Raw genomic sequence first — 27576 nt, 5'->3', positions numbered from 1 at the left:
CTCTTGTAAATTGCCTCCTTAACCCCTTTGTCAGCATATTAAAGACTTACCTACTGGTTTATTGAGGCAGTTCATTTCCTGTGGACAATGGTCAGTTGCTATAGCAACCTTCTAGTTTAGCTTTCCATCCTCTGTGCATCCTCACTACAACCACCACGCATTAACACCTTAGCCAACTATTTGCAACTGTTTACACATGCTTCTGGCCAAACTTTTTGGAGCCTGCGGTGGCAAAAGCAACTGAAGGGAGGCAGGGTTTATTTTGTTACACAGTTGGAGGGAATTGAGTCCTGCATGTGGGACAGGGGAGGCAGCTGATCACATGGTATCTACCGACAGGAAGCAGAGTGACATCAATTCTGGTGTTCACTCACTGTCCCCTTTCCAGTCTAAGAGCACAGCTCATGGGGTTGTGGTACCCACAGTCAGGATACCTCTTTCCACCCCAGTTACCCTAATCTAGACAGTTGCTCACAGACATACCCATAGATTTGTCCTCCAGATGAATCAGTGCACCATCAAGTTTGCCTGTGAAGGAAGTCTGGCTGCCGTAGCCGCAAGGTCAAGGCCTTCCTCACCATGGCCCAGATAGACTTTTCGGCATTTTGTAATTCTCCAGTGGCAACATTAAAATGTGTTCCTGGACGGTTCTGGGTGCTCATTCAGCCCCCACAGTTAAGCTGTTAACAGAGACAATCTAGTAGGGGTCTGTGCTTAGTCACAGATCAGTTAGATGGCTGAGACAGCATTTACCATATTACCTAGAGAACTGATAGCTGGTTCTAGTTTGCAAAGCTTTGAGTTCATTCCTAACAACAAACAAGGGATAACTTCACTTTAACATGAAGGACTAACGTGGTGCACTAATATCTACATCAGTCAACTAATTTATACAATAAGACTGACTAAGCTTTGAATCTGGCTCCCTATAGTTATTGGGCTTACTAGCTTGGTGGCTTATCACTATATAGCTTTGCTATACTCAGTTGGTCACATGCTGCTCCTCTAGGTTAGAGCATCCATATACCTGACAATGCACAGATCGTTTGATCACTTAGCTGATTTTTACCATCAACCTGTTTATCTCTCCTGTGCTCAGTAGCTCAGAGCTATCACCCATCAAAACCCTGAGCTTCCGCCCAGCACTGGGGAGCCCTGGGGTTGTTCTTCAATACAGTCTTCATTGTGCCTACACCCAATCAAGCAATCCTCCCTCCTGTGTTTCCTGAAACCCCATTATCTACACTCTCAATCAGCACATTGAGATTGGGCCTCATGGCTGTTCCCTGGGACCATCACCACTGGTGCCCACCTAGGGCCTCCAGCTCCCCTCCTCCTGGCTCTAACCCTTTGTCCACACAGCTACCAGGAAATCCCACTAATCTGTTCATCTGATGAGCCACTCACAGCTTAACCTTTCTGTTACTGCTGCCTGGAGGCTGAGTGTGGCTCTTTAGCAGGGCATCCGAGGCCCTGCCTCTGCAACCTCAGCCTCAACCACTTGGTCCTGAGCAACAGAAAGTGCTCCTGTTTCTCTGAAGCTCTCTTGAAGCTTTATACACACACACACACACACACACACACACACACAGAGTGCATTCTTTCCTGTTTCTCTCTGCTTGCTTGGGAGGGAGCTCCGGTGCCACCCAACAAGACAGCTTTGCCTGGTTACACAGGCTGAACATGATGTTCTCTTGTGCTTCCTCACTGGCCTGTGTCTCCCTCTGTCATCTGAGTTCTTTATGTACTGCAACCGTGTGTTGCTTATCTTTGTACTTCCAGTCCTTGGTTCGGAGGCTGGCAAGTTCTCAGTAAATATTTGGTGAGCGAGTGAATTGTGTAGTCTCTGAACAGCTGCAATATGATGGTTTTAAATTCAGCAATGGTTTTTAGACCTCCTTGCTTACATAGAAATTCTATTAGAGTTTAAAAGCTTATCATGTAATACTCTTATTTTTACAGAACTGGTTCTCCTTTCTCAAGGTTTCGTGGTTAAATATGATCGGCAGAATCACATTCTATGAAGATTAAAGCCTTTCTGTCATCCTCACAGATTATTCAGTGTGTGTGTGTGTGTGTGTGTGTGTGTGTGTGTGTGTGTGTGTGTAGGTAGTTTCTTAAGTAGAATTAAAATTGTATTCTCTGCAGTTGGGTGTAGTGGTGCATGCTTTTAGTCCTAGCAAGGACAGGCAGATCTCTATAAGTTCAAAGCCAGCCTGGTCTACATAGTGAAACAATGCTTCAAAAATTATTTTTGCTAAATGTTACTAAAAGACATGGCAGTTGGCCCTCTGTGATTCTCTTGTAAATGGTGTCCATGTATCAGACTAGCATCCAACTTGTTATGGACCGAGGATGACTTCAACCATCTGATCCTCCTGCCTTCACATCTCAAATGCTGAGCTTACAGGCACACGCCCCGAAATCCAGATAGGACCCAGGCTTTGTCTATATCAGGCAGGCACTCTTCCAACTGGACTGCAACCCCAGCCCTCAGTTCATCATTAAATAGGGTTTTGGTGCCCTAAAATCAGAATTAAATATAGCTTTGAACAGAGACAATTATCTTCATTAGAAAAGAATACTCTTGGGCACATCTTACACATACGAGGTGATCTGGGAGGGACTTAGGACGTGTTGTCACTGGAGCTGAAGCTCTGACACACCAGGAGTAGGCCGAGGAGTCTTACGGCAACCAAATAAGTCTTGTTTACTTGGTTTTGTGGAGATGAGCAGTCCAGAGCAACACTGGTAACTTTATTTGAAGTAAATCTGAGTTAAAGTCCCATTTGCTGGTGAAGTTGCAAAAAGTAAAGGGAACGATGTCTGTATAAATGAACTACTGAAAATCTTAGCATAGGCCGAGATACTGGGCTCTTCGTAACACTGGTTATGGCTTTAAGCTACAGGAAAGTTTTTAAGTCCATCTATAGGAAAGGTACCTGATATGGGTTTCCTTGCAAATCTCGACATAGGTGCCTATTGAAATTGTTTGATTTTTCACTTCCCTTAGCAAGTGCTACTCAGCTGAGGCCATATTCAAAGGCTGGGTGGATTGATCCCCTGCAAGACTCTTGAAGGTTAAGTAACTTCAGATCTCCGGCTAATCCCGCTAAGCTGCTGCTGCTAAATGCCGGGGCGGGCATTCCGGGTGCCACAGCGTCCTCATGCTCTCGTTTTGACCCTTCCCTTTTGTCCAGAGAGCCGCTTTGGAGCTATGTGGCTCTTGGCCCGCCTGTGCCTTGTGCTTTGTTTCCTGGGGGGAGTGAACTGTACCTGCCCCTCTCAGTGCTCCTGTGAGCATCACAGCAGACATGACGGCTCAGGATCAAGGTATGCCTCTCTCCTTGCTACGAAGTATTCTGATTGCCCTAGTAAGAAAAAGGACCCAGACTGATCAGCCTCATTTTATGATGGCAAATTATTTGTTAAAAATGAGAAATGGTTTAACCTCATGAGACTTGATTCAGTGTTTATTAGCTGATTGTCTATCTATCGTGGACAACGCTTACCTCTAAGAAGCCATACACTGGTCTCTGGAATTCCAAAGGCACTTTCTGTCTTACAGAGATGTTTGTTACACCTATGTACACACAATAACCTTCTCTGGAGAGAAGACCACGTACCGTGTGGGCGTGGGGCGGGAGGGCAGGCTTGTTACAGAAAGCAGAGAGCGTGAGGCTGGGTAGGAGGCTTGTTGATAGCGTCCACTAACAGGGTCTCCCTCTGTGCCCGAGGATTACTAACAACTTGGTAGGAGAACAGCAAGAGGGAAGTTCGTGAGGTCAATTTATGAAAGTGAAGATGTTTGGAAAATACCACCTGTTGCAGACATTGTAGGCCCTCATAGAAGTTGTTAAGTGTCTCTGTAGCTTTAACATAGTAAAAATTATAATTTGTTTATGATGTGCATAAAACCTTTTACATGTAGGCAAATACAATACAGAACTCTTATTAGCTAAATACGGTAGACTCTAGGTTTTGTGAGAGGATTTTTTGAAAGTATTTAGTAAAAATAGTAAATGCATTCTTGTGACTTTGCTAGTTGAAATAAACAGTGAGTCTCTGAAACAAAGCTTAATATAAGAATAAAACAACTTTTGTCAAATAATAATTAGAGTTGAGGTATAGCTCAGTGGTACAGCACACACCTGGCAGGTCTAAGGACACTCATCGGATATCCAGCACAGCAATGATGATGAAGATGATGATCATGGTGGGGGTGATGATGCTGATACCGATGGTGATGGTGATAATGATACAGTTAAAGTTTATTTGTGAATGTTTTTATTTAGCCAACTCTGGTACCCGTTTTGAGACGATCCCTGAGAAGTAAGATGCAATGAAAACAACACAGGTTAGCACCTGTTATCCCAAGGAATCTCTAAAAACATTGCCAGAATGGCGTCTTCTCCATGATGGCCCCATTATGGTGGGTTCTACAAAAGCCACAGAACATTATGTCTGATTAGCCCTCTCAAAGGACTCTAGTTAATACCTGCCGTGTGTAAGTGAGGGAACAAACTACACAGGGACAAGTGACTGAGTCGCCCTGGATCTCAGCACCCCTGATGCAATCACTGGGCCAATCAACGTGCAGCTCTAGCTTCTTCCTGTGGTAGCACATTGAAATGCTTACCCAAGGAGTGGACACTGCCATCATTCTGGTGTGAAGTGATCCCGAGGTTTGTGACAGAAGTGCCCCAGAGACCATTTGAGGTTCCCCGTGGTCTTCTAAAATATCAGAAGTAACAAAAACACATCCTTATGAGCCACCAGCAGAACCTTGTGACTCCACTCTGCTTGTCCCTGTGGGCATTATGGGCTGGTTGTGTTAAATTCATGGGCTTGCTGGGAAGTGTTTACCCAACTATCATTTTATGGTTACGAATCATGATTTGAACATTGTTTTCTTTTCAAAACTGCTTATTCGCATTGAGCAATTAAGATGGGTGTGGGAGATAAATAGATAGTTTTGAGACTGGAACGAATCTAAGATTTGAGAATCATCATATTTAAACACACCCGCCGGACAGGTTCTTTTTCTACCCTATTTCATTCATGCTAACAAACAAGTTCAGAGAATGACTGGTTCAAGGACTGCCAAAAGGAATCTGTTTGGTTTCTGGTCTATTCCTTAGGCAGAAAGAAATGCATTGACATCTGCCCTTGCCCCCATAAGTGGTTCTCTCATAAAAGGATCAGTTTATTTTATTTTATTTTATTTTATTTTATTTTATTTTATTTTATTTTATTTTAATGATAGGCTCTCTTGTAGTCTGGACTAGCTTGGAATTCTCTATGCCCCAGGATACTTTGACTGGCTGATCCTCCTGCCCCTGTCTCCTGACTGACGTGACTACAGGTGGGTGTCATGCCTGGTTTATGCTGGTTTATGCTGGTTTATGCTGGTTTATGCTGGTTTATGCTGGTTTATGCTGGTTTATGCTGGTTTATGCTGGTTTATGCTGGTTTATGCTGGTTTATGCTGGTTTATGCTGGTTTATGCTGGTTTATGCTGTGCCAAGGATTGGAGCTCAGTAGGCAAACACTTTATAACGAAGGTACATCCCAAGCCCCAATTTATGTTTTTGAGCAGATTCTTTTGATATCAGCCAGTTTTTAAAGAGATTCACTTTGGCGTTGGAGAGAAGTGGGTTGGAAAGGTGGTTCCGGAGTATCCCACAGGCTGGCCGGCAGGGAGACATCATCTACCATTGGTGGGCACTGTAGCAGGATATTTTCCCACTACATTTGCAATAAGACTCGGTGACTGGGCTGTATGAAAGGTAGGCGGAGTGAGGAGTCGGGAGGAGAGAAGGAGAAAAAGGGGAGGAGACTAGCAAGTGGGAGGAAGAAGGCTAGCCGCCATGGAGAACTGTGGATGGTTCGAGAGCAGTCCTGGGTAGCAACTTATCAAAAGGTTAGATTTTAGGTAACAATTCTAATTATGTGGGCATCTTGTTAATTGAGTATTTCCAAATACATAAATCCACTGAATAATCTTTAAGCACTAAGAGTCTTCATTCTACCTGGTACCTCAGGCATAGAGGGAATGGTCTGGGCTCAGCTGAGCATTGTAGACATCATGGTGGATTGGCAGAGCCAGCCACCACGCTGGTGTCTCCTGGGTGCCAGGGCCTGTGTTTTTAGATAGCCAGAGCCATGGTCCAGAGCTGGATCCTCGGGAAAATGGCTGCTTCCCAGGAACAAGCCAGATCGGGTGCCATTTTCTAATTATTACCCCCTACAGGGCACAGATTATTTTAGATGTTTAATCAGTTGTTGGTAACAGCAACAAATGCTGACTGAGGATGTACGTGCCAGTAAGACATAGGATTTTACTTCCATTTAAATCAATCATAAGATGACAACGTGACATCGGGGCCATGAGTCGGGTGAAGTAGCAGTCCCTGGCCACAGAGAAGGCAGAAAAGAGCTCGATTTCTTTAGTCTGTTACCCATTATCTGACTCTTTGGAATGCTGTGATGACTAATGAAGAAATGGATGTGACCAGTGTTTCTAAGGCCTAGCATGAAAAGCCTCTATAAATATCCATTGACACCACGACATTGCTCATATTTAATCAATTTTAACTATGAGAATGGCCATTTTGTGTGGTTCGATCAAATGGTCACCATATTGTGTTAATGGTGAGGAAGAAGATGAAGATGATGATGGTGGTGGTGGTGGTGATGATGATGATGATGTGATATTGACTCTATTGATAAACAGGTTTTCCAGACTAATCGAATATGTAAAAACCAGTAGGGAATGAAAGACATGCATGTTTCATATAAGGCTTCATTTTAAAGTGAGTCACAGAGAGTAGATTGCATTGCTTTTGTGATGACAGGTCAGTGCTGTGTAACGACCTGGATATGAATGAAGTCCCAACAAACTTCCCTGTGGACACCTCGAAGCTTCGCATAGAGAAAACCGTGGTCCGCAGGATCCCCGCCGAGGCCTTCTACTACCTGGTGGAGCTGCAGTACCTCTGGCTGACTTACAACTCAGTGGCCAGCATAGAAACCAGTAGCTTTTATAACCTAAAGCAGCTGCACGAGTTGCGTTTGGGTGGGAATTCTCTGACTGCTTTCCCTTGGGTGTCTCTGCTGGATATGCCCCGCCTGAGGACGCTGGACTTACACAATAACAGAATAGCCAGTGTGCCAAAGGAGGCGGTCAGATATCTGAGGAACCTTACCTGCCTAGATTTGTCAAGCAACAGACTGACTACACTGCCACCAGATTTCCTGGACAGCTGGTCTCATTTAGCAATGACACCTTCTAGAAGCCCAGACCTTCCACCGAGAAGAATTATTCTTGGTAAGTTTGAAAGCTGGTTATGCATAGTTTTAAGTGTGTGTGTGTGTGACCAAGGATCTACAAGGATCTAACCTGGGGTCTTACACCTGCTAAGTATATAAGCATATATCACTGAGATACAACCCATCCCCTGAATTCAATTAATTTACACCTGCTTAGCTGTGTTTCCTGTACTATGTAATGGCTGTGCATGTGAGCCCACGTATGTGCATGTGAGAACATGTATGTGCACGTGAGCATGTAGAAAGTACGGGGAGAAAGCTGCTCTCAATCTGAGAGACTTTACCAGCCTGCTGCACTCATATGATCACACCAATGTATACACGGCTACTCTCTGCCACTCTGTTCCATTTTCAACCTCTTACTCAGTCCTTCAGTAGTGGGCAGGGTACCACAGATTTTATTAAATCTCTTTACAGAGAGAGTTCCAGGATAGTCAGAGCTATACAGAAAAACCTTGTCTTGAAAAGAAAAAAAAGTTGGAGATTGTACATATGCCCATTCTTCCGATCTTGGGTTATAGTTGTGGTAAGGACCATTTTATAATACATTACAGATAAAGACAGAAGGTGCAATCAAACCACTTGCTCTGATTTGCTTACCACACCGTGAGGAAGCTGGGGTAGGAGTCTAGGTCTTGTGGGCCTGAGATCCATGCCAGATCCCATTTCTCTGTGGTGCGGTGTGGAATGTTTGCTCTCTAGGACGACCTTTTCAGATTGTGTCTTTAATTAAAAGAGAAGAAATAGGGACAAACTTTGAGTTTTTCTCTCTGATCTAGATAAGTTAAAAACAGCAACTTAGAACATTTCAGTGTATGGATAAAACCCCAAACTAGAGTCGCGGAATTCAAGTTTAAAATTATAATACTGGCAGATTTCCAGATCTTTACATAGGCACACGTGAAAGGACATCTACTGTTTAACCTTAGAGGGAGAACAGTAGTAAGTAACCTTAGAGGGAAAATAGTTGGAGAGAGTACCAAATGTTCATTCAGAGGAGTTGTTTTTTTTTATTGACACCCATATTTGGTCACTTGTAAACATAGTGGAATTTGCCCAAAGGGCAGCAGCAGCCCGAGTGTTTTCACAGAATTCCCCAAAGTGTTAATTTAGTTCAACAACTATTTCTCAGTATCTATGGATATATCCTGATTTCTTGCCAGGTCACTACAGCCTGGGGGTGTGGGTCTATAATTACCACCCCTCTTTTATAGCTGGGAAGGAGGCAGAATCAAGTCCCAAATTTGTCATTCATCTCCAAAGACATCATTTGTCTTTTATAAGTTTTTTTTTTTTTTTTTTTTTTGAGTAACCGACACATACTTTGTACATTGTGAAATGCAAGATCAGAAGTGAGCACTTCAGTGGATTCTTACAAAAGCATGCCCTTAAAAATGATACCTTCATCAAGATGGAGAATAGTTCATCACTTAAAGTGGCCATGCTTTTGATCTCCTGTGCCAGTGACACAAGATTGTGTATCATATTTTGGAGCCGTTATGTTGATTTTCATCACCTGCTCTAGCATGCTACAGGAATGGTGTGTCCTGCGACACACAGGCTGGTGCCTGGCTTCTGTCACTCAGCAGCATGTATCTGAGGCTACCCATTCATGTCACCTGCCTGCCGTGCCTTACTGCAGAACTTCACTGTATGAACCAGATGTTCAGTTCTTCAGCCTTTCTCTGATTGGTCACTTTCACTCTTTCAAGGTTGGAGCTTTTATGAATTTAAATACTCTCATACAAATTTAAATACGCCCACAAAACGGTTTTATGTGGCGTGTATTTTTATTTCTCTTGCACAAGTTCCTAAGGTCAACATTGCTGTGTTAAGGAATGGCTGAGTGTGTAAAGAATGGCTGAGTGTGTAAAGAATGGCTGAGTGTGTAAAGAATGGCTGAGTGTGTAAAGAATGGCTGAGTGTGTAAGTGTTAAAGAAACTGCTCATTTTCCAAAGCAGGTATAGCACCACACCTTGCCCTGGCCCTGTGTGACAGCCTGGTTGTTCTGTGTCCTCTTGAATACTTCATGATGTCAAGCATTTGTTTCAGCTCTTCTGGGGAGTCAGCAGACCAACCAAGTAGCTGAATCATTTTGCTTTGCCTTAGTGACTAGCGATGCCAGCTAGGTTGCCATTTTTCTCCCCAGTCATTTGTACATAATCCTTCACAAACCATCTGCCCAGGTCTTCCACCTGTTTTTAAGAGTCATTTTCCATTGATCTTTACTACTGGATATATCTCTTTAATCAATTATGTGAATTATAAATACTTTAATTCTGGCTGACCCATTCATTTCTAGTAGTAGTGTATTTGGTGAGATATTTAAAATTTGATGGCATGTGACTTATTATTTTACTCTTAGAACTGCCCGAGAACCATTTAAGAAATAGCTCTGCAGCACAAGATTACAGAGAGACTCTGCTTTCTGTATAGACTGAGTCTTTAAACCCAGTTTTTAGCATCATGTCCTCATCTTCCATGCTTATGGTTATGACTCCCCCAAAAGAGTCTCTGCATAAGTGCAAAACAGGACATCATTTGTCAAAGGACATCATTTCCCACCGCCTGGCTGCACACTGCAGCCTCTACAAAGCTAAGTGGGGTCTCTCCTTGCTTTGAGGGTTACAGTTCACATAATAAGCTTTGTGCAAGGATCTGTTTCTAACTTTCCAAACACACACAGAAATAACCAATTTAATCCAACTGTTCTGATGCGTGAACAACACTGAATTTTTCTCTGAGAAGGGATGAAGCAGCACCCACTGGCCTCATCCAAGAATAGTCATGAAGAAATTAATGCAAATCACTCTGACTGCGACTTGTGTATTTCCTTCAAAGAATTTGAGTAATAGTTTAACCTTAGCAACTTTTTGTACCTTTGTCCCCAACGAGGAAAAACACCAGGTGGACGAATGAACTCCATCAGTTCTCGTATAACCATCTTTAATTTACATCTTAAAATCTGCACCTTTGACCTTAAGACATTTCAAGATTGGAACAAATAGGCTTCGTGTTTTTGAGGAATCAAAACATCTTGCCTCTTGGTTCATATAACTTTTATATATGTAACTGGTAGGATTGATTTTTAATTTTTTCATAGTTGACACATTTTAATAATTGTTTTAAAGTATGAGTGGATCGGTTAATGTTCCAATTCTTGAATATTTCCTCTGTAGACAGTTAGACTCCAGACACCTATTGCTGCATTTGCAGTTTTCCTTGCGGATAATAACCTTCAAGCCACCGCCCAATGGTGTGCGTGCTCTTTGGTGACAGAGATGAAGTCTGCTAGAAGGCTTACAAGATAAGGAGGCTAAAGAAGTGTGGGGTTAGTCAGGACTCTAAGAGACTTAAGAAACCAAAGTGGTAATCTCTCTGTTCCTTAGCCTCCTCTGGTATGGAATCAGAAAAAAAAAAAAAAAATCATTATTTTCCCAAGGTGGCCAAGAGCTGAGTGTGGTGTGAGCACAAGGTAGCCTGTTGAATGCTTCAAGATCTGAACACTTGAGCTCAAATCCTGCCTGCCCACTTGTGTGACCTTAGACAAGTTTCCCTCCTTCTTGAGCTCTGGCTTTCCTTTCATTAGAAGCCTCTCTCTGCTGTTACTCACTTCCCACTGCTGTGAGAAGCCGGGGGCTGTTTAGTGTTCTTATCCATCAGTTTCCTGGACTCCACTTTCCGAATGTCTGTGAGCACCGGTGAGGAGCGGGGCTCCCGTTTATTCTGCACTATGTCGGTGAAGATTTTTGGTAAAGAAAAATCTTTGGATGTTAGAGATAAGACTCCCCCTTCCCCCCCTCCCCCCAGCAAAAGTCAGGAGCGTTCACTGCCAGTATAACTAAGAAAATTATTTCCTCCACAGCTGTGATTTTCAGTGCTACTCTCGTCAAAGATCCATACAACCATTCGTGGCAGGCTGGCTTGTCCAGGACTGAGAGGTTTCTCAAACTTGGTTCTCGGTGTGAAAATCAGTAAAATCCTGGGCAAACTCATCTTGAATTGGGGTAAAATGTTGGTGCTTTTGTAGTACTTGACAAATGCAGTATTTGTCACATGGGAAAGTGTTCCTGAAGAAAAACATCCAGCACTGGTCAATCAAGGAATCTTCAAAGGAAAGTATTCTGCACACATTAACTGTTATAGAAAATGCTGACTTTGATCTGTTGGGCATGGCTTCAACGCATGGCTTCAACATAGGACACTTCAAAGCCCATCTCCACAATGACACAGTTCCTCCAACATGGCCACACCCACTCCAATAAGGCCACACCTCCTAATTGTGCCACTTCCTATAGGTCAGGCATTCAAACACATGAGTCTGTGAGGGCTGTTCCTATGTGAACCACCACACCTCCCCTCCCTTTGTCTCTCCCTCATGTCTTCCCTTCTGCCATTCCTCATACTGGGAATTGAACTTAGGGGTGGCAAGCATGGTCGGGTTGGCAAGCAAGGGTTCCATCACCAGGGCTAGCTACATCTTAAGTTCTTTGGTTTCTTAATGTTAGTCATTCTGACCGCAGTGAGATGGAATATCGATTTTAGTCTGTGTTTCTGTGATGACTGAGGCTATTACATATTTTTTGTATGTTTGTTGACCATTTATACTTCTTAGAAAAATGTCTGTTCAGTTCTTTTGCCGGTTCATTTATCAGATTATCTGTGCTTGTGCTGTTTAATTCTTTGAGTTTTTCATGAATTCTGGTTTTTAATCTCATGTTGGATAAGTGGCTGGGTAGGATTTTCTTTCTTTCCATCAACTGGTTGTCTTTTTGTTGCTAATTGCTTCATGTGCTGTACAGAGCTTTTTAGTTTGATGCTATCCACTTGCCAATTCTTGCTATTGCGTTTTGAGGTTTTGGAATTTTATTCAGAAATTCACTGTTTATGCCTGTATCTTGACATGTTTCCTCTGGTAGCTTCATAGTTTCAGGTCTTATATTAAAAGCGTTAGATCTGTTTTGGAATGGTATTTGTACAGGCAGATGCAGAAGGATCACTTTAGAACTGTGGTTCTCAACCTTCCTAATGCTGTGACCCTTTAATGCAGTTCTTTTATGTCGTGGTGTCCCCCAGCAATACAATTATTTTCGGTTCTAATTCGTAACTGTAAATGTGTTTGGAGACAGAGTTTGTCAAAGGGGTCATGGTCCATCTGTCGAGAACCACTGTTCTAGAGGTTTTTCTGGTTTACCAAATCATGTTATTTAATTTTTTCTAAATCTCCTTTCTTCTAGTTAAGTGTTTTCTTTCCTATCTCTCATGTGTGTGTGGATTTCTTTTCTCGATTATACGGGTAGAATTCCTTCAGATGCCTTCTGTTGTATTGCTCAGTGGCTGTAAATTGTTTGTGTTTAACTTGGAAGGTCTATTCATCCAACAGTTTTAAGAGACAGCTTTGCTGGGTATCATGACGAGGTTGTCAGATATCTGCTCTTAGAATTTGCAATATATTACTCCATGATTGCCAAGCTCTGTCCTGAGAGGCCTGCTATTATTCTGATATGTGTCCTCATGAGTGACTTCGTGCTTGATAGACAGCTGGTGCTTCTGTTTTGTGGCTTTCAATGGTCTTTTCTTGTTCTATATCCTTGAAATTTTAACTATCATATGACACAGAGAGGTTCTTTTCTGGTCACATCTAGTTGAGGTTCTAAATGCCTCTTGTACTCGGATGAACAGATTTCTCCCCACAGTTGGGAAGTTTTTGGCTAAATTACATCACTTTAAAGCTGTATCTTATTTCTCTGTATCTTTCTTGTGTTGTTATCCAAATGTACTATTTCATCAATCTTGCCTTCAGTGCCTGATATTCTTTCTTTTGCCTGATTTATTCTTTTGGTGACACTTTCTGCTGCTGACTTTTAATTTTGTCTTGTATTTGAACTGTCAAGATGTCTGTTTGGTCCCTTTTCAGAGTCTTCACCTCCTTGGTACATTTCTCGTGTAAGACTTGGATTGAATTCTTCATTCATCATGCTTATTTGTATTTTCAAGGAGGTTGTTATTTTTACACTTGGACTTTTGAGTAGTTTGGCGGTTCTGCCATTTTGATATTGTTGATCTGTGGGGTCATATTGCTTGGCCTTTTGCACATTTCTTGTGTTTCCTGGACGCAGTGATGTGTGTCCTACTGCGTCGGCTGTATTTTCTAGCTGTAAGTGAAGAGTCTTTCTTTTTTTTTTTTATACTTGTTAACTAGTTTCTTAAAGTTATCATGTAGGGTTTTTACATGTACACATTTCACATGTGTACATTTCACATGCATGCTTTGCTCATATTCACCACACACACACACACACACACACACACACACACACACACACTGGCCTCGCTCCCACACCTCTTGCTCCTCTCTTGCTTGTCCCCATTCTTTCCAAATGATCCTCCCACTGCCTGCCAAGTGATCCTCCCGCTGCCTCCCAAATGATCCTCCCGCAGCCTCCCAAATGGTCCTCCCACAGCCTCCCAAATGGTCCTCCCGCAGCCTCCCAATTGGTCCTCCCACAGCCTCCCAAATGATCCTCCCGCTGCCTCCCAAATGGTCCTCCCACAGCCTCCCAAATGGTCCTCCCACAGCCTCCCAAATGATCCTCCCACTGCCTCCCAATTGGTCCTCTCCCTGCCTCCCAAATGGTCCTCCCGCAGCCTCCATGCTGTGTTTCATTACCTTGTCTTTCCTCCCACTATTCACAGTATCTCCCTTCCCTCTCGTCCCTCTTTTATTTTCATAACCTATACATGCAACATATGTATCTACGCAGAGATATAATTTAAGCCTTGGTTTTCTGAGCCTGGCTTATTTCATTAACATAATGATTTCCAGCTTCATCCAATTACCTGGAAAAAAAATGCCATGATTTTGTTTTTTTCTTTACAGCTGGAAAGGCCTTTGGTGTATGTATGCACCATATTTTGTTTATCCTCTTGTCTGCTGGTGGACATCCATGCTGGTTCCATGTCTTGGCTATTGTGATCGAATGACAGTAGATATGACTATGTGTGTGTCCTGAGAGTCCTTTAGGTGTGTCCCCTATAGTGGTATGCCTGAGTGATTTGATAGTCTAATTGTTTGTTTGTTTTCAGGAGCCTCCACGGTAACTTCCATAGTGGCTGCTCCAGTTTATATTCTTGCTAGCAAGGTCTAAGGGCTGATATAGGGTCTTTAGGGAAAAACCATCCCTTGAGGTTTCAAGTCCCCATTTACACTCAGGGGAGAAAGCAGATGTCTTGGTTACTTTTCTATGCAAGGAAACTTATTTTTTTTTTTCTGTATATATTCTCTTTTTTATTTTTTTAATTTTTTATTTATTTTTATTTATTTTTTTATTAGATATTTTATTTACACTTCAGATGCCATCCCCTTTCCCCATCCCCCCCCCTTAGGAAACCCCTATCCCATGCCCCCTTTTCCTTTTTGCATTTATACATTTTTTTAAAATAATGTTAATCATAAGCGTTATAAGTTTGGAATTGTTCAATCAGAGGTGTAACCCACTGACCAACCTAGATATAACAACTATCTTTGACTGGTGGAGATACATGAATATTTGCCTCCCTGTCTCCCCCCTCTTTCTCTCTTTCATCACCTAGCTTCTCCTCTCCTTCGTCTTCTCCTCTTCTTACTCCTTTTCTCCCTCTCAGTACTCCTCCTACCTTAGCTCCTCCTACACATCACCCTTCTTGTTAAAATGAAACTTTTCTCTCAAAATACAATTAGAGCATAATTATGCCAATTTGTACCAGTGAGGTACAAGATAGTCCTAATACCCAGTCCATCCTTTTGTTGACTAACCAGCACCTCTGTCATCTATCCTAACTAAAACATTTAGTTCTGAACCTGGCTTTAGGATGAATGTCAGATGATGAACATCCACTCAAATCTTTTCTCTTACGGTAAATAGCTATAAGTTTTAAACCCGTCAGAAATCCAGAATGACTGAGTTAACTATAATTGTGGGAAGCACAAAGCATAGCTTCTAAAACTTAGCCAATTTATAGAGACCTCTGAACAGCAAGGAAACTTATAAAGAAAATGTATAAAACTTACAAATAAAACATTTAATGGGGGGAGGGTGTTCCTTACAGGTTCAGATTGCCCGTGGTTATCATGATGGGAAGTATGGTGACAGGCAGCCATGCATGGCACTGGAACAGAAGCTGAGTGCTTACATCTGACCTATATGCCTGGAGCAGAGAACAAGAGACTGGATCTGGCTCAATGTTCAACCCCAGTGACACACCTGGTCCAACAAGACCACACCTCCTAATCCTTCCCAGACAGTTCCACCAGCAAGGGACCAACATGAGCCTACAGTGGTCATTCTCATTCAGTTCCCATCAAACTGTTCCCATTCTCATGCAGTTCCCCCAAACAAATGATGTTTTTAAGTACCTCAGGGTGAAAAAAATGAGAGCAACATCTCTACTAGAACAGCTTGTGTGATTTTGTATCCACTTGGTTAGATAGTCCTGGAGCCATCTCTGCCCTGTCAGGAAGCTTTGGGGCTTTTTCCCTTCTCTCCTTTGCTGAAGACCCCACCGAGGGAGATCCTTCCCAGATTGTTGTGTTTCTCAACACACTGCATGGAGGAAGCCAGTTGTGTAGTAAGAGAATAAGCAAGCAATGGTCCATGCATGTTTTCTCTCTGCTTATGACTGTGGATGTGATGTTTTAAGAATCTACCTTGCCTTCTCTGTGACTCTTAAGCCAAATATCTTCTTTCCCTTTGGTTGTTTTTGGTCAGGATGTTTTATTACTTCAACAAGAATGAAACCAGGACAACTTGTTTTTACTTTAAATCTAGTGAATTCCTTAACCAATATTTATTAAAACTAAGTAGTAATTAGAGGTAGGGTCTCACTATTTTGCCATGGCTGGACTAGAACTTACTATATAGACCAGGCTAGTATTGAACTCATAGTGAGGTCAGTCTTCCTTTACCTCCTGAGTACCGGGACTAAAAGTGCATACCACTACACCTGGCCCAAGGTGTTTTTATGAAGAGGCACCTTTCATACCTCAACTGAGAGATTAAAAATGTTACCGATCAGGCAGTGTACCATATTGTTCTGCTTCAGACTGGTGGTAATCTTGTGGTGTTAGTTTTGTGACCAACGTTAAATTTCTTTCAATCCATGATTATTATTTTTATTTTGTAGACTGACAAAACATTGTTTCTGGAGAGAGGGTGCTCTGGAGACTTCTCAGTTTTCTCCTCTTATAGATGAAGAAGTAGGGGCTCAGAAGGCTGCTCTATCAGGCTTTCCAGCCCTGTTTAGAACCCACGCATGGTAGGGTTAGTGAAGTTGATGTTTCCTCCTACCATTTCCTCCCCATCCCCACTCCTCTCCCACACTGCATTTAAACCTGTCCTTAGTATGTCAAATCGGCTGGCGTTTTCAACAGTGAATGAATATCTAGCAGCCTAGGAATGAAGTGAGGTTGAAACTCGATTGCAGTCATTTGCTGTTAGAGACGTGCTGGTCTTACAAGTTAATCTCTGTCAATAGCAAGAAAGTGTGGATTAGAGAAGAGAGAATCTGTATATACCAACAACATTTCTGTGTTACTTATTGCTTATTCATAATTTGAAGCATTGACATTATCAACAATAGGTTTAATGTATGTTTAGGAAGGGTGGTTAAAGTTTACAGATAATTTTATCACAAGTCATCCTTCATCAGGTAGTTTATGTTAATTAGTAAATTAACATTTATGTAAATCTGTGGCAGAGTAGCTGCCCTTATATACACTCTGGGAGAGGTTGCTGCATCTGTCTAATGTTCTGAAGATTTCTAGAACTGGAATTTCAGCCTAGATATTAGGTTTCATATCCAAACTTAGTCATTCAATATAAGAAAGAAAGAAAAACAAAAACAATAAACTAAGAAGCCTGTTTATGGCAATCGACCAGGGGGAGGAACCAATATTCAAAAGAAAAGACTACAAATAAGCATTAATTAGAGAACTAGTCATAGATTCACAGGATTTAATGTAAGAGGAAAGGATTCAAGGTTACTCACCCATAGGAGAAAAACAAACCTCTCAAATAGGAGATTAAAAAGTAACCAGTCCTGGCAGGAAAATGAGCCCCCGTGACCCGCTGTTACAGCACCAACAGGCAGAAGAGAAAATATATGCCCTACAAACGGGCAGTTTTGTGTCCAGCACTGTTAGAATTCCTTAAATCACAGTTCTCCATTTTCTTCTCAGCTCAGATCCCAGGGCATCAGTAAAAGCTATAACTACAAGTCTCCAAGGCCAGCCCTTGTCTCAAGCTTATGGGGAAGCTGTTGGTTAGAGGACAGCATCTCTAGAGGGACATTTTACCCTAGTGCATGTTCTAAAGAACTACCTTGGGTCCCTCTAAGACTTTCAAAACCATGAGTTGTTTTGCTCTAAATGCCTTTCTTAGTCTGGTAATTTTGGAGAGGCTGGGAATGAGCCCAACATCTTTGGTTATTTCGAATTGAATGGTTTCTCAGCTGCAGCCTCCATTTGTTGCAAGAAGCTCTGTCCCCAGCAACAGCTTTGGTGTTCTACATGAGTATTCCCTTAAGCAGAGAATATTCTGCTACATAAGCATGCATTCTACTCTTCACACTTACCCCAGACGACAACGCCACTAGCCTTTCTGACATTCCACAAGGATCTTTCTTTTCCTTTCTAGAAACTGTAAATCACTTTCCTTTAAACTCTTAATGACAGGCTCCTTGAGGGTCAAATGATGTCAGCTCACAGTCCCCGAAGCTGGGGTAGATACCAAAGGTACTCACAGTCAGAAACCTGCAGCCTGTATGTCCCTTTTGAGATTCAGCACATCACCTTGGTGGCCACCACATATGGCATCCATATAAAGTCTTATCTCCTCCTTATGCTGGTTCTGCTTTCACTAGCCTCATTTTATCTCAATTTGTCTTGCAGTTACACAAACCCATGACATGTTCCAGGCTGTGCTAGGCAGCTGTTAGCACCCTGTGATAGGTTGGCACTCTCTGAGTATTCTAGGACTGTGTGTCTCTATCCCATACTTAGGGCAGTCTGTGGTACCTGGGTTCAATGACTAAGAAGGGGGCAGTGAGTGGAATAAGAAAATGTGTGTGTGTGTGTGTGTGTGTGTGTATGTATATTATATGTATGTGTATATATGTATATGATGTATATGATATATATGATATATGCATATGTATATGTATATATTCCAATACTGACTAGCTATGTGATGTTGGTCAAGGTTTTAGCCCCTCTGTGCTTCAGCTTCAACTCTAAAATGGAAATAATAATAACAATACTGCCTTTCTCACAGGATTGTTGGGATTAAATGAGAATAAAGGTTAGTATATGAAGCATTAATTAATTAGCTCTACTCAAATTGCCCCGCCTTCAGCAACGTGCCTTCCTCGCCACCCACCAAAATGCTCTGGATTTTTGCTCGAATGAAAGACACACACACACAAGCGCACGCAGCCTTTCATTTTAATATGCCTTAAAGAAAGCAATGGCTGGGCCACTCTCAAACTTCCACTAGCTAACACCTCCCCTCCGATACTCCTGAATCATTACTTACTAAAACCTATATTCCATCTTTGCTACCCAGACCCAAGCTAAGGAGAGGCCCCTGGGGCTGCTCTTCCCTGGCTCTTACATGGCTGACTCTCGGTCTTCCGAAGGTCTCAAGCCTTCATCCTATTATTTCCTGGCATGACGATTCTAAATCCTCTTCTTCCTGTGGTTCCCTTGCCCAGGAAATCTAAAGTGCTGCCTGTCTCCCAACCACTAGCCACTGGCAACTTTATTTACCAATTAGAACCAGCTGGGGTCAGGGACGATCAGTATCTCACACACAGACTCATGAATTCCCATGTAACTTGGGAATCCAATTAACATGGGATAAGCAATAAGCCAAATCCAGAGCAAGTATTTAGAGTGGAGGGAGTGCTGGGTGTGAGTTCTGACAACTAGGAGGGGATATACGAATTGAGATCGCTGGCTTTTGACATGTTGGTGACTATATTTGTCCCTCCCAGACCTTCATTTATGAGAGAGATAATGTGACAACCTTCTGTCACAAGACAAGCTTCTCAGGGTGAGCCTTACTGTCCCTTTTCTTTCTGTCCTATAGGTTTACAGGACAACCCTTGGTTCTGTGACTGTCACATTTCCAAAGTGATTGAGCTGTCAAAAGTCGCCGACTCTGTTATTGCACTTCTTGATCCTCTGATGGTCTGCAGCGAACCCGAGCACCTCCAAGGAATCTTGTTTCAGAGGGTGGAGTTGGAAAAGTGTCTGAAGCCATCGGTGATGATGTCGGCTACCAAAATCACATCTGCTCTGGGCAGTAATGTTCTGCTGAGGTGTGATGCCAAGGGCTACCCCACCCCACAGCTGTTGTGGACCAGATCTGACAGCTCGCCAGTTAACCATACAGGTATAGTTAGTATTCAGACATGAAACAGGTTTACAAAAATCTGGGCTGCATCTCATGTTTTCGTGCAAATTTAAATGGCTAGTTAATTTGTATGACACCAAGATCATTGGATGCAGGGGCATGGGTTGCAGTAGGTCTTTGTTTTCAGCAGTGGTAATGGAGCCCAGGGCCTTAGTTATGCATGCTAGGCAAGTGCTTGCTCTACCACCAAGATGATACTTTCAACTACAAATTCAAATAAACTTTTGTTTCAACACTTGGAATAAAACCAAGGACTTTCTGTACTATATTTCTAGTTCTATGAACGCAAGGGATTTCAACACTGCATTACTGATTAAAATTTTCTCACTCTATATAAATATCTAGAAAATAATTAGACAGTCAAGTCATTTTCTTTCCTTAGTAGAAGTTTCATGTGAAGTAAACACATGATTGCCACCGAGACTTTTGTCTTCTTCAATTATCTTGGATACACTCATTTTAAACTGTAAAACCTTAGAAACATGTTCAAAGTCTTTCATATAATTTTTAAACAACTATTTAATTACTAAATTGCACAGAGAACTTACAATAGGGCAAAACTACTTTTAGAAATATTAATTATTTAAATTTTTTTTAAAGCCTGTGAAGAGCAAGGTCAGGCTTTGGCCCACTTAAGCAAAGATGTTCTGATAATTAGAAGGATGTAGTTTTGGGACTCTTCAAAATAAAACTAAAATTGAGTTTTAAAAATCAAACTTGATGGAATAAAGAAGTTAATGTCTAATGTTCGTATAGATTGCTGGCAGGCAAGCCACAGTTTAAGCTCCCGAAGTTTAAGTTGACATGTGGGCTGTTGGCACCCTGCTTTTTGTAATACTGTTCTTTAGGAACCTTCTATCTTGATTTCAGATAAAAAAAAAAAATTTAATGTTTAGCAAAGAAATACTGCAATTTTCTACATATTTTTATATATTACTTTGTAAACAAGGAAGCTTATAATTTCCTAATTTATCTGAGCTTAATATGGGATGAATCATTTAGAATAAAAATCATAACTCCTCTATGCCAGAAAATGACATTTTGTTCCTTCTAGGTATGGGCAAAGATGCATTAAATTACAGCGAAAAAAAATTTATTGTTAAGTAAAGTCTTAACAATAAACGTTTTATAGATTCACAATCAAAACTGAGAGGGAGCTTTTTAAGATTAGTTTTCCTCATCCTCTTGTTTGACACAGAGCCATAGTCTGTACATACCAGTCACCTTGTACATAACTGCATACTGCTTGGGAGACAAAAGTTTACTGTGACCGGGATCTCCTGGTTTCCACCCCCCACACATGTTTATACGGTTATTTTCCAAACAGGCAGACTCCACAGCACTTGGCTGGCAGGTCCTAGGCTTCATGTGTACACATTTGTTTTCTTCTAGTAATTCAGGAGTCTCCAGGAGAAGGAGTCAGATGGTCCATCATAAGCTTGACAGGAATCTCCGATAAGGATGCTGGGGATTACAGATGTAAAGCCAAAAATCTGGCAGGGATGTCGGAAGCTGTGGTTACTGTGACAGTTGTGGGTATTGTTACGACCACCCTATCACCAGATACTTCAGAAAGAAGCCCCGGAGAGCACCCTGAACAGCAGTATTCCCAGCCTGGATTAGGAAGATCAACACCTCCATCTAAATCCTGGTTATCACCGGGACTCTCTTCTGCTTCTTCCTACCCCACACCCTCAGCAGCTCTCTCTGCGTCTACATTGCCTCCTCCTCCCTCCTCTTTGCCTCCCGTCTTCTCAGCTGCTTCTGCAACCACCAGTGTAAAAACCAGCATCTCAGGAAGCACCAACAGGACTAGTCACCAGCCACCCCTGCTCCAAGCCGGTAGGAAAAGCAATGCGAAGATAGAGAAGAACGGAAGGAAGTTTCCTCCACTCAGCGCAAGTAAGAAAGAAGAGTTGGCGTTGTTGGATCAGGCCGCGCCAATGGAAACAAACGTCACTATCAAAGACCTCAGGGTGGCCCGCAAAACGGGCGTCAGTGTGACTCTGACGTGGAACAGCAGCAGCAGCAGCAGCAGCAGCAGCAGCAGCAGCAGCAGCAGCAGCAGCAGCAGCAGCAGCAACAGCACACAGGAGTCCGCCGTGACTGTGCTGTATTCTAAATATGGCGAGAAGGACCTGCTGCTAGTGAGTGCAGACTACGGCAAAAACCAGGCAACCATAAATGGTCTGGAGCCCGGCAGTCAGTATGTGGCATGTGTCTGTCCGAAAGGAATGGGTCCCCGGGAGGATCAGTGTATCACCTTTTCTACCAACAGGGTAGAGGGGCGTGACTCACAGTGGTCATTGCTCATCGTGGTGACCAGTACTGCCTGTGTTATTGTGGTACCCCTAATCTGTTTCTTATTATACAAAGTCTGCAGACTGCAATGTTCATCAGACCCTTTCTGGGAAGATGATTTGTCAAAAGAGACGTATATCCAATTTGAGACCCTGTCACCCAGGTCACAGAGTGTAGGGGAGCTCTGGACACGGAGGCACAAAGACGATGGGGAAAAGTTGCTGCTATGCCCCAGGTCAAGTGTGGACTCTCAGATGAATCTTATAAGCGACGGCTGTAGAGCGGAGTATTATGGCTGAGGTTTTGCAGGTGAAGCGAACGTGAACAAAGAAGCGTGGGAACTAAGGCTGCAACGTCCTCTGTTGGGCGACTTTTGGACAGACGTCCATGTGGTCTGTGAGAATCACAAATGGGGTGTTTTTTGATGTATTTAATTTTTTTAGTTGAGAAACATCTCAACTAAAACAACAGATGATCTTGAATTTTATTCCATGGATGACGTCTGTATAAATAATTTTCCAGTGGTATTTAAGAAGCTTGTCATAATTTTAGGGAAACCCAGTTCCTAAAATTAATTGACAATATTCACGGTAGGCAAACTCTGCATTTAAGGAGAGAGAATATTTTGAACAGTGGAAGAACATTAGCATAACCAGCCAAGGCTGATGGCTCCGGATGTTCAAAGTGCTTTTGAAGGTTTGCTGTGGGCGTTTGCCGCCACGGTCTGGTGCATGACTGTGAGATTCTAATGAATCTTGGGTCTAGAAATAGTGAAAAGATCATAACAAACACAACATTTCTATAGAATTAGTGGTTGTATTTAACACAGTTGATAGACTGTATGGGTCTCATGATGTCTGAATGGGTCTCATGATGTGTTAGTTTAAGAACAACATCCTTAATTTCTTTCATTTCCTCCTCTTAATCTCACTGTCTTCCTTTAAAACTTCCCCCTTAAGGGTAAGAAGATGCACAGGCGCCTAAGGACTCTAAGCTCAGCTGTCTCCGCCCCGGTGTATTTATTCTCTGGTAGAGCACAGGCCTTTGAGATTTCTTTACTGCTGTTGTTGTTGAGGTGTAGTGGTTTCCTCTTTTATTTTTTTTCATGTTTATATGGATTGATGTTTTGCCTCACCATACATTTGGGGACCACATGTGTGCCCAGTGCCCTCAGAGGATAGAAGTGGGCATCTGGGACTGGAGATTAGACAACTCATTCATTACTGTATGATGAATGGGTCAAAGGAAATCAAGAAAGAAAGAAAGAAAGAAAGAAAGAAAGAAACAAACAAACAAACAAACAAACAAAATCACAAACAGGAGGAGCACTCTTCAAGTCACTCTATCAGCCAGTTTTGTGCTAATACCAGACCAGGTAAAGACACAGCAGTCAAAGGAACGGTGTTGTAAAGCAGGAGAGCTAGCACGCGGTCAAGCAGGAGAAAGAGGCCAATAGCCCTGGCGAACATAGATTCAAAATTACTCAGTAAAATGCTTGCAAACCAAGTGTAGACATCCATCAAAAAGATCACTCACCATGGTTGAGTTGGCTATATCCTTGACATGCAGGGGTATAGTTCAACGCATGCAACTCAATAAGTATCGATAACAATTATTATTATTATTATTATTATTATTATTATTATTATTATTATTATTATTTTGGTTTTTCGAGACAGGGTTTCTCTATGTAGTCCTGGCTGTCCTGGAACTCACTCTGTAGACCAGGCTGGCCTCGAACTCAGAAATCCGCCTGCCTCTGCCTCCCAAGTGCTGGGATTAAAGGCGTGCGCCGCCACTGCCCGGCAATAACAATTTTCTTAGCCAGGGTTTTATTCCTGTGATGGAGCCTGTAAAGCAAACCAACTCACTGAGGAAAAGGTTTCTTTGGTGTAAGCTGCCACATCACAGTTAATTACCAAAGAGAGTCCAGACAGGAACTCACACCGATCAGGAACCTGGAGGCAGGAACTGATGCGGAGACCATGGAAGGGTGCTGCTTCCTGGCTTGTTCCGAGTGGCTCATTCAGCCTGTTTTCTTATAGCACCACCAGCCAAGGGATGGTACATGGACCCTCCCTCAAAAATCACTAGTTAAGAAAATGCTCTACATGCTTGCCTACAGCCTGATTTTATAGAGGCAGTTTCTGTATTGAGGCTTCTTCCTTTCTGACGACTCTTGTTTGTGTCAAGTTGACACAAAACTAGCAGCACAGTAATGAACCACATAAGTGAACTGGAAGACCATGTCATAAAACAATGTTTTAAGATTTTGAAAGAGAAGTGTTGGTGGATTCATTTGGTATTTTATTTTTTGGCAAAACAAACAAACAAAAAAACAAACAAACAAACAAACCAGGGAGATTGGAGGAGGCTACAAAGATTAATGAAAGGCATAGTGTAATATGCAGCCAAGTTTTTTGGAAGACTGACACTGTTACTTAGCAGTGTGCTGCAACCTGGTCTGGAGCTAGCCAGGAGACAAGGCTACCCAACACAGGCATGGTCATGAATTGTGGGAAAGAGCTAGCTTTTACGAGCAGTTCTATTCTGGGAATGGTGGGGCTGAATATAGACCTGAGGGAGAGAAGCTTCCACCAAACTCCGAAAATGGTCTCTGGACTGAGATGTCCTTGTCTATGTCATCAGACTCTGATGGAATATGGCCACAGCGCCAGCATTGGTCCCTATCCATCTTATACACCGCTTCCGGAATGAACCGCCTACCAAGATGGGTCTTTGACGATTGGTCTGAAGGAGAGAAGTTGGCTCTTAGCAGGTAGGACTGTGCTTAAACCTGGAAACTGGCAAGAAGATGGGATTCGGCACTTAAATGAGTTATGACGGGCATTTCACAGAGAGGACTGAGTGTGGCTGGTGGCCGGATGTGGTGACAAACTTCAGTGCTATTCCGTGAATGGCTCCACAGTGGGCCTGGAGGGCTTCGTTCTGCTCACTGTCCTTATTGCCTTCCGCATGTGCTTTTGTGTGTCTGTTATGGAGGCTCCCGCCAGGATAAACCTGCCAAAATTATTCCTGAGTTGGGCCAGCCTCTTGGGAAGATAGACAGGCTCTGATGAGGAAGAAAGATCAGGAAGACATCCTGGTTGGAAGCAGTGAGTGTCACACGGCATGCCTCCAGTTCCTGATGTGTGGGAGAGTGTCTTGCAAGTTCCTTGGCACCGTGATGCCTGGCAGCTGCAGACGGCCAAGGAGCAGCTTCTCTTCTGCTGTCCATCAATTGGGGAACTCTCCACCGACTCCTGATTCAATACACCATCAGAGTCACAGTATCACCCCCCAAAATGTGACTGCAGTCCTCTGCCCATCCATATTCTATGTCAGTGAGTCAGCATGGCTTCTCAAGGGGTATATCAACTCCTGTGACATGTGCTGGGGCCCAATGGCAGCAGACCATGAACAACATGATCAAGTCAGTCTGTCAAATAGATTGAGGGCTTTCAAATACTTTGAAGTTTGCTCAGCCACTACAGACAGGACACAGTCACTGCCTGTCACAGTCTAGCCCACAGCTAAAAAAGCAGCTACCTCTGCCACGTTGTCCTATAGGATACCTGGCCCGGCTGGCTGGGTATCTCTCATGTGGCCGCTCCTGGAGAAGCATGGCTGCTCTGACCTGGTCACTGTCTTTTACTCTTGCCCACTTATAATCTCATCCAGCCTTTAGGTTCCCCTAATGTCCCTGGTGTGGCTGGAAATCTTGCCAATGTTCTGAATCGCAGGTGCGCAGTGAGGCCATTATAGAAGAATCCATTTCACTAGACTCTCTTTTCCCTGTTCTGTGAAGATTTTGAGGCATAGGATGGATTTCTGAAGTTGTGTCAGGAGTTCTGAAATATTCTGAGAAGCGAGTTCTGACAAAGTCTATTTTGTGTAAAATACATGTTGGCTTTTAGGGTACTACATCATAGAAATTATAAGTAGCTGGAGAATTCAGAGTTATTCTAAACACCTCCTTGTTAAAAATTAAAAAGAATTTTAGTTTAGACATGATGTGCAGACTGAACGAACAGCTTGTTTAGATTCTAAAACTTCCCTACGCCCATAACTTCCTGGTTTTCTTTCCCTCCTCTTTGTCTTTCTCTTCCCTTCGCCTTTCCACTTCGTTTTCTGTTTCCTTTTCCCTCTCTTTCCTTCCCTCACCTCTTCTTTCCTCTTTCCTTCCCTCCTCTTCCTCCTCCTCCCTCCCCTTTCCTTCTCTCTGCTCCTCTTCCATCCTCTCCCCTCCCCTTCCTTCCCTTCTCTTTCCCTCCCCTTCCCTCCCATATCCCCTCCTCTCCAGGTATCCTTGGTGCTCTCACCACTGAGTGCATTGTCTAATGATCTAAAGCTTTTAGTTTACTATTCATTGTTAACAATTTTCAAAACACTTTTTATAAATAACTTCGTCTAACTTCAGTTGATGTTAGATTAACTTATTTTAAACTAAAAGGTCAATAAACTTTTATTTATTTACTTATTTACTTATTTTATTTATTTACTACTCTGTCATTCAATGCTGTCATCATGTATTTAAATGGTCCAGACAAATGTTAAATCGTTCACAACATATCAACAGTTCTATGACTGTGGGAGAGTGTTACAGACTTCTGAGCCCAGCAGTAGATACAGAGAGGTGCCCAAATTATATAAAAGAAATTCATCAAGAGAGAAGGATGGGACCATCAGATGTGATAAGTTACTGATTTCCTTCAAAATCAAGTTCAGCTGGGAGTTGATTTTTGACCTTCAAAGAAAGGGTTACTGGGGATCTGGAGTCACGGGGCTGGGAGAAAGCCCTGTGTTATTCCTCAGCTTCCTACTGGCACATGAAGTGTGTTGTAAGTAATTCAGTCATAGCACTGTAAGTTGTATACCCTAAAAGCATGCACACTGGAGGCGTAAAGTGTCCCAGTGATGTCACTGCTATCTTGTCTTTTGAGTATGCTTTCTCAGGGAGGAAAGAAAGACTAAAGTCAGATTGGGCAACATGAAATCCATACAACTAATATCTTAATAGTGTTAATGGAGACACTGTGCTGAGCAAGCCTAAATGACCTATAGCTAACGGGTGTGCCAACTAAAAATAATTATGAGGCAGGTTCTGTAGGTAATGGTACTTACTGCCTGAGGATTACAATCTGATGACATGAATTTGATCCCTGGGACCCTGTAAAGACAGAAAGAGGGAACTGACTCAACCCAATTGCTCTGTGTCCACCAGAGACATGCCATGGCACATGTACACACACACACACTAAAATTACATCCTCTCCCCACAATGGTTATAATATTTTACATTTAGGGAAAAAACCATTTTATTTTGTTATCATGTGCTATAACATGAAACACTGAAATATCTAGATTCCCTTTTTTTGAGATTTTATTTATTTTTATTTTATATGTATGACTCCATTGCCTGAATGTGTGTCTCTGCTCAATGTGTGTGCAGTGCCCCTAGAGGCCAGAAGAGGGCATCAGATCCCTGGA

At 42.5% G+C, this 27576-nt stretch overlaps 2 protein-coding genes across 3 annotated transcripts in view; one reads left to right on the top strand and one right to left on the bottom strand.

The window, feature by feature from the left end:
* Positions 1-27576, bottom strand: part of Casp6 (caspase 6) — a 169043-nt gene that overhangs the window by 104955 nt on the left and 36512 nt on the right. The window lies entirely within an intron of this gene.
* Lrit3 (leucine rich repeat, Ig-like and transmembrane domains 3) lies at positions 2901-26566 on the top strand. The gene is made up of 4 exons (XM_034501521.2): positions 2901-3333; positions 6858-7330; positions 19459-19764; positions 21178-26566. Exons 1-4 carry the CDS (start codon positions 3131-3133, stop codon positions 22383-22385), a joined length of 2190 nt encoding a protein of 729 aa, XP_034357412.2. The 5' UTR covers positions 2901-3130; the 3' UTR covers positions 22386-26566.

Source organism: Arvicanthis niloticus, chromosome 4 (assembly GCF_011762505.2).
Source record: "Arvicanthis niloticus isolate mArvNil1 chromosome 4, mArvNil1.pat.X, whole genome shotgun sequence".
Lineage (NCBI taxonomy): Eukaryota > Metazoa > Chordata > Mammalia > Rodentia > Muridae > Arvicanthis > Arvicanthis niloticus.
Note: the sequence above shows the minus strand (reverse complement) of the source record. Positions and strands in the feature narration are given on the sequence as shown.

Coding starts and splice junctions, on each gene's coding strand:
- Lrit3 (XM_034501521.2), top strand. CDS start 3,131: ATGCCGGGGCGGGCATTCCGGGTGCCACAGCGTCCTCATGCTCTCGTT. Junction 3,334..6,857: donor CATGACGGCTCAGGATCAAG/GTATGCCTCTCT, acceptor TTGTGATGACAG/GTCAGTGCTGTGTAACGACC. Junction 19,765..21,177: donor CTCGCCAGTTAACCATACAG/GTATAGTTAGTA, acceptor GTTTTCTTCTAG/TAATTCAGGAGTCTCCAGGA.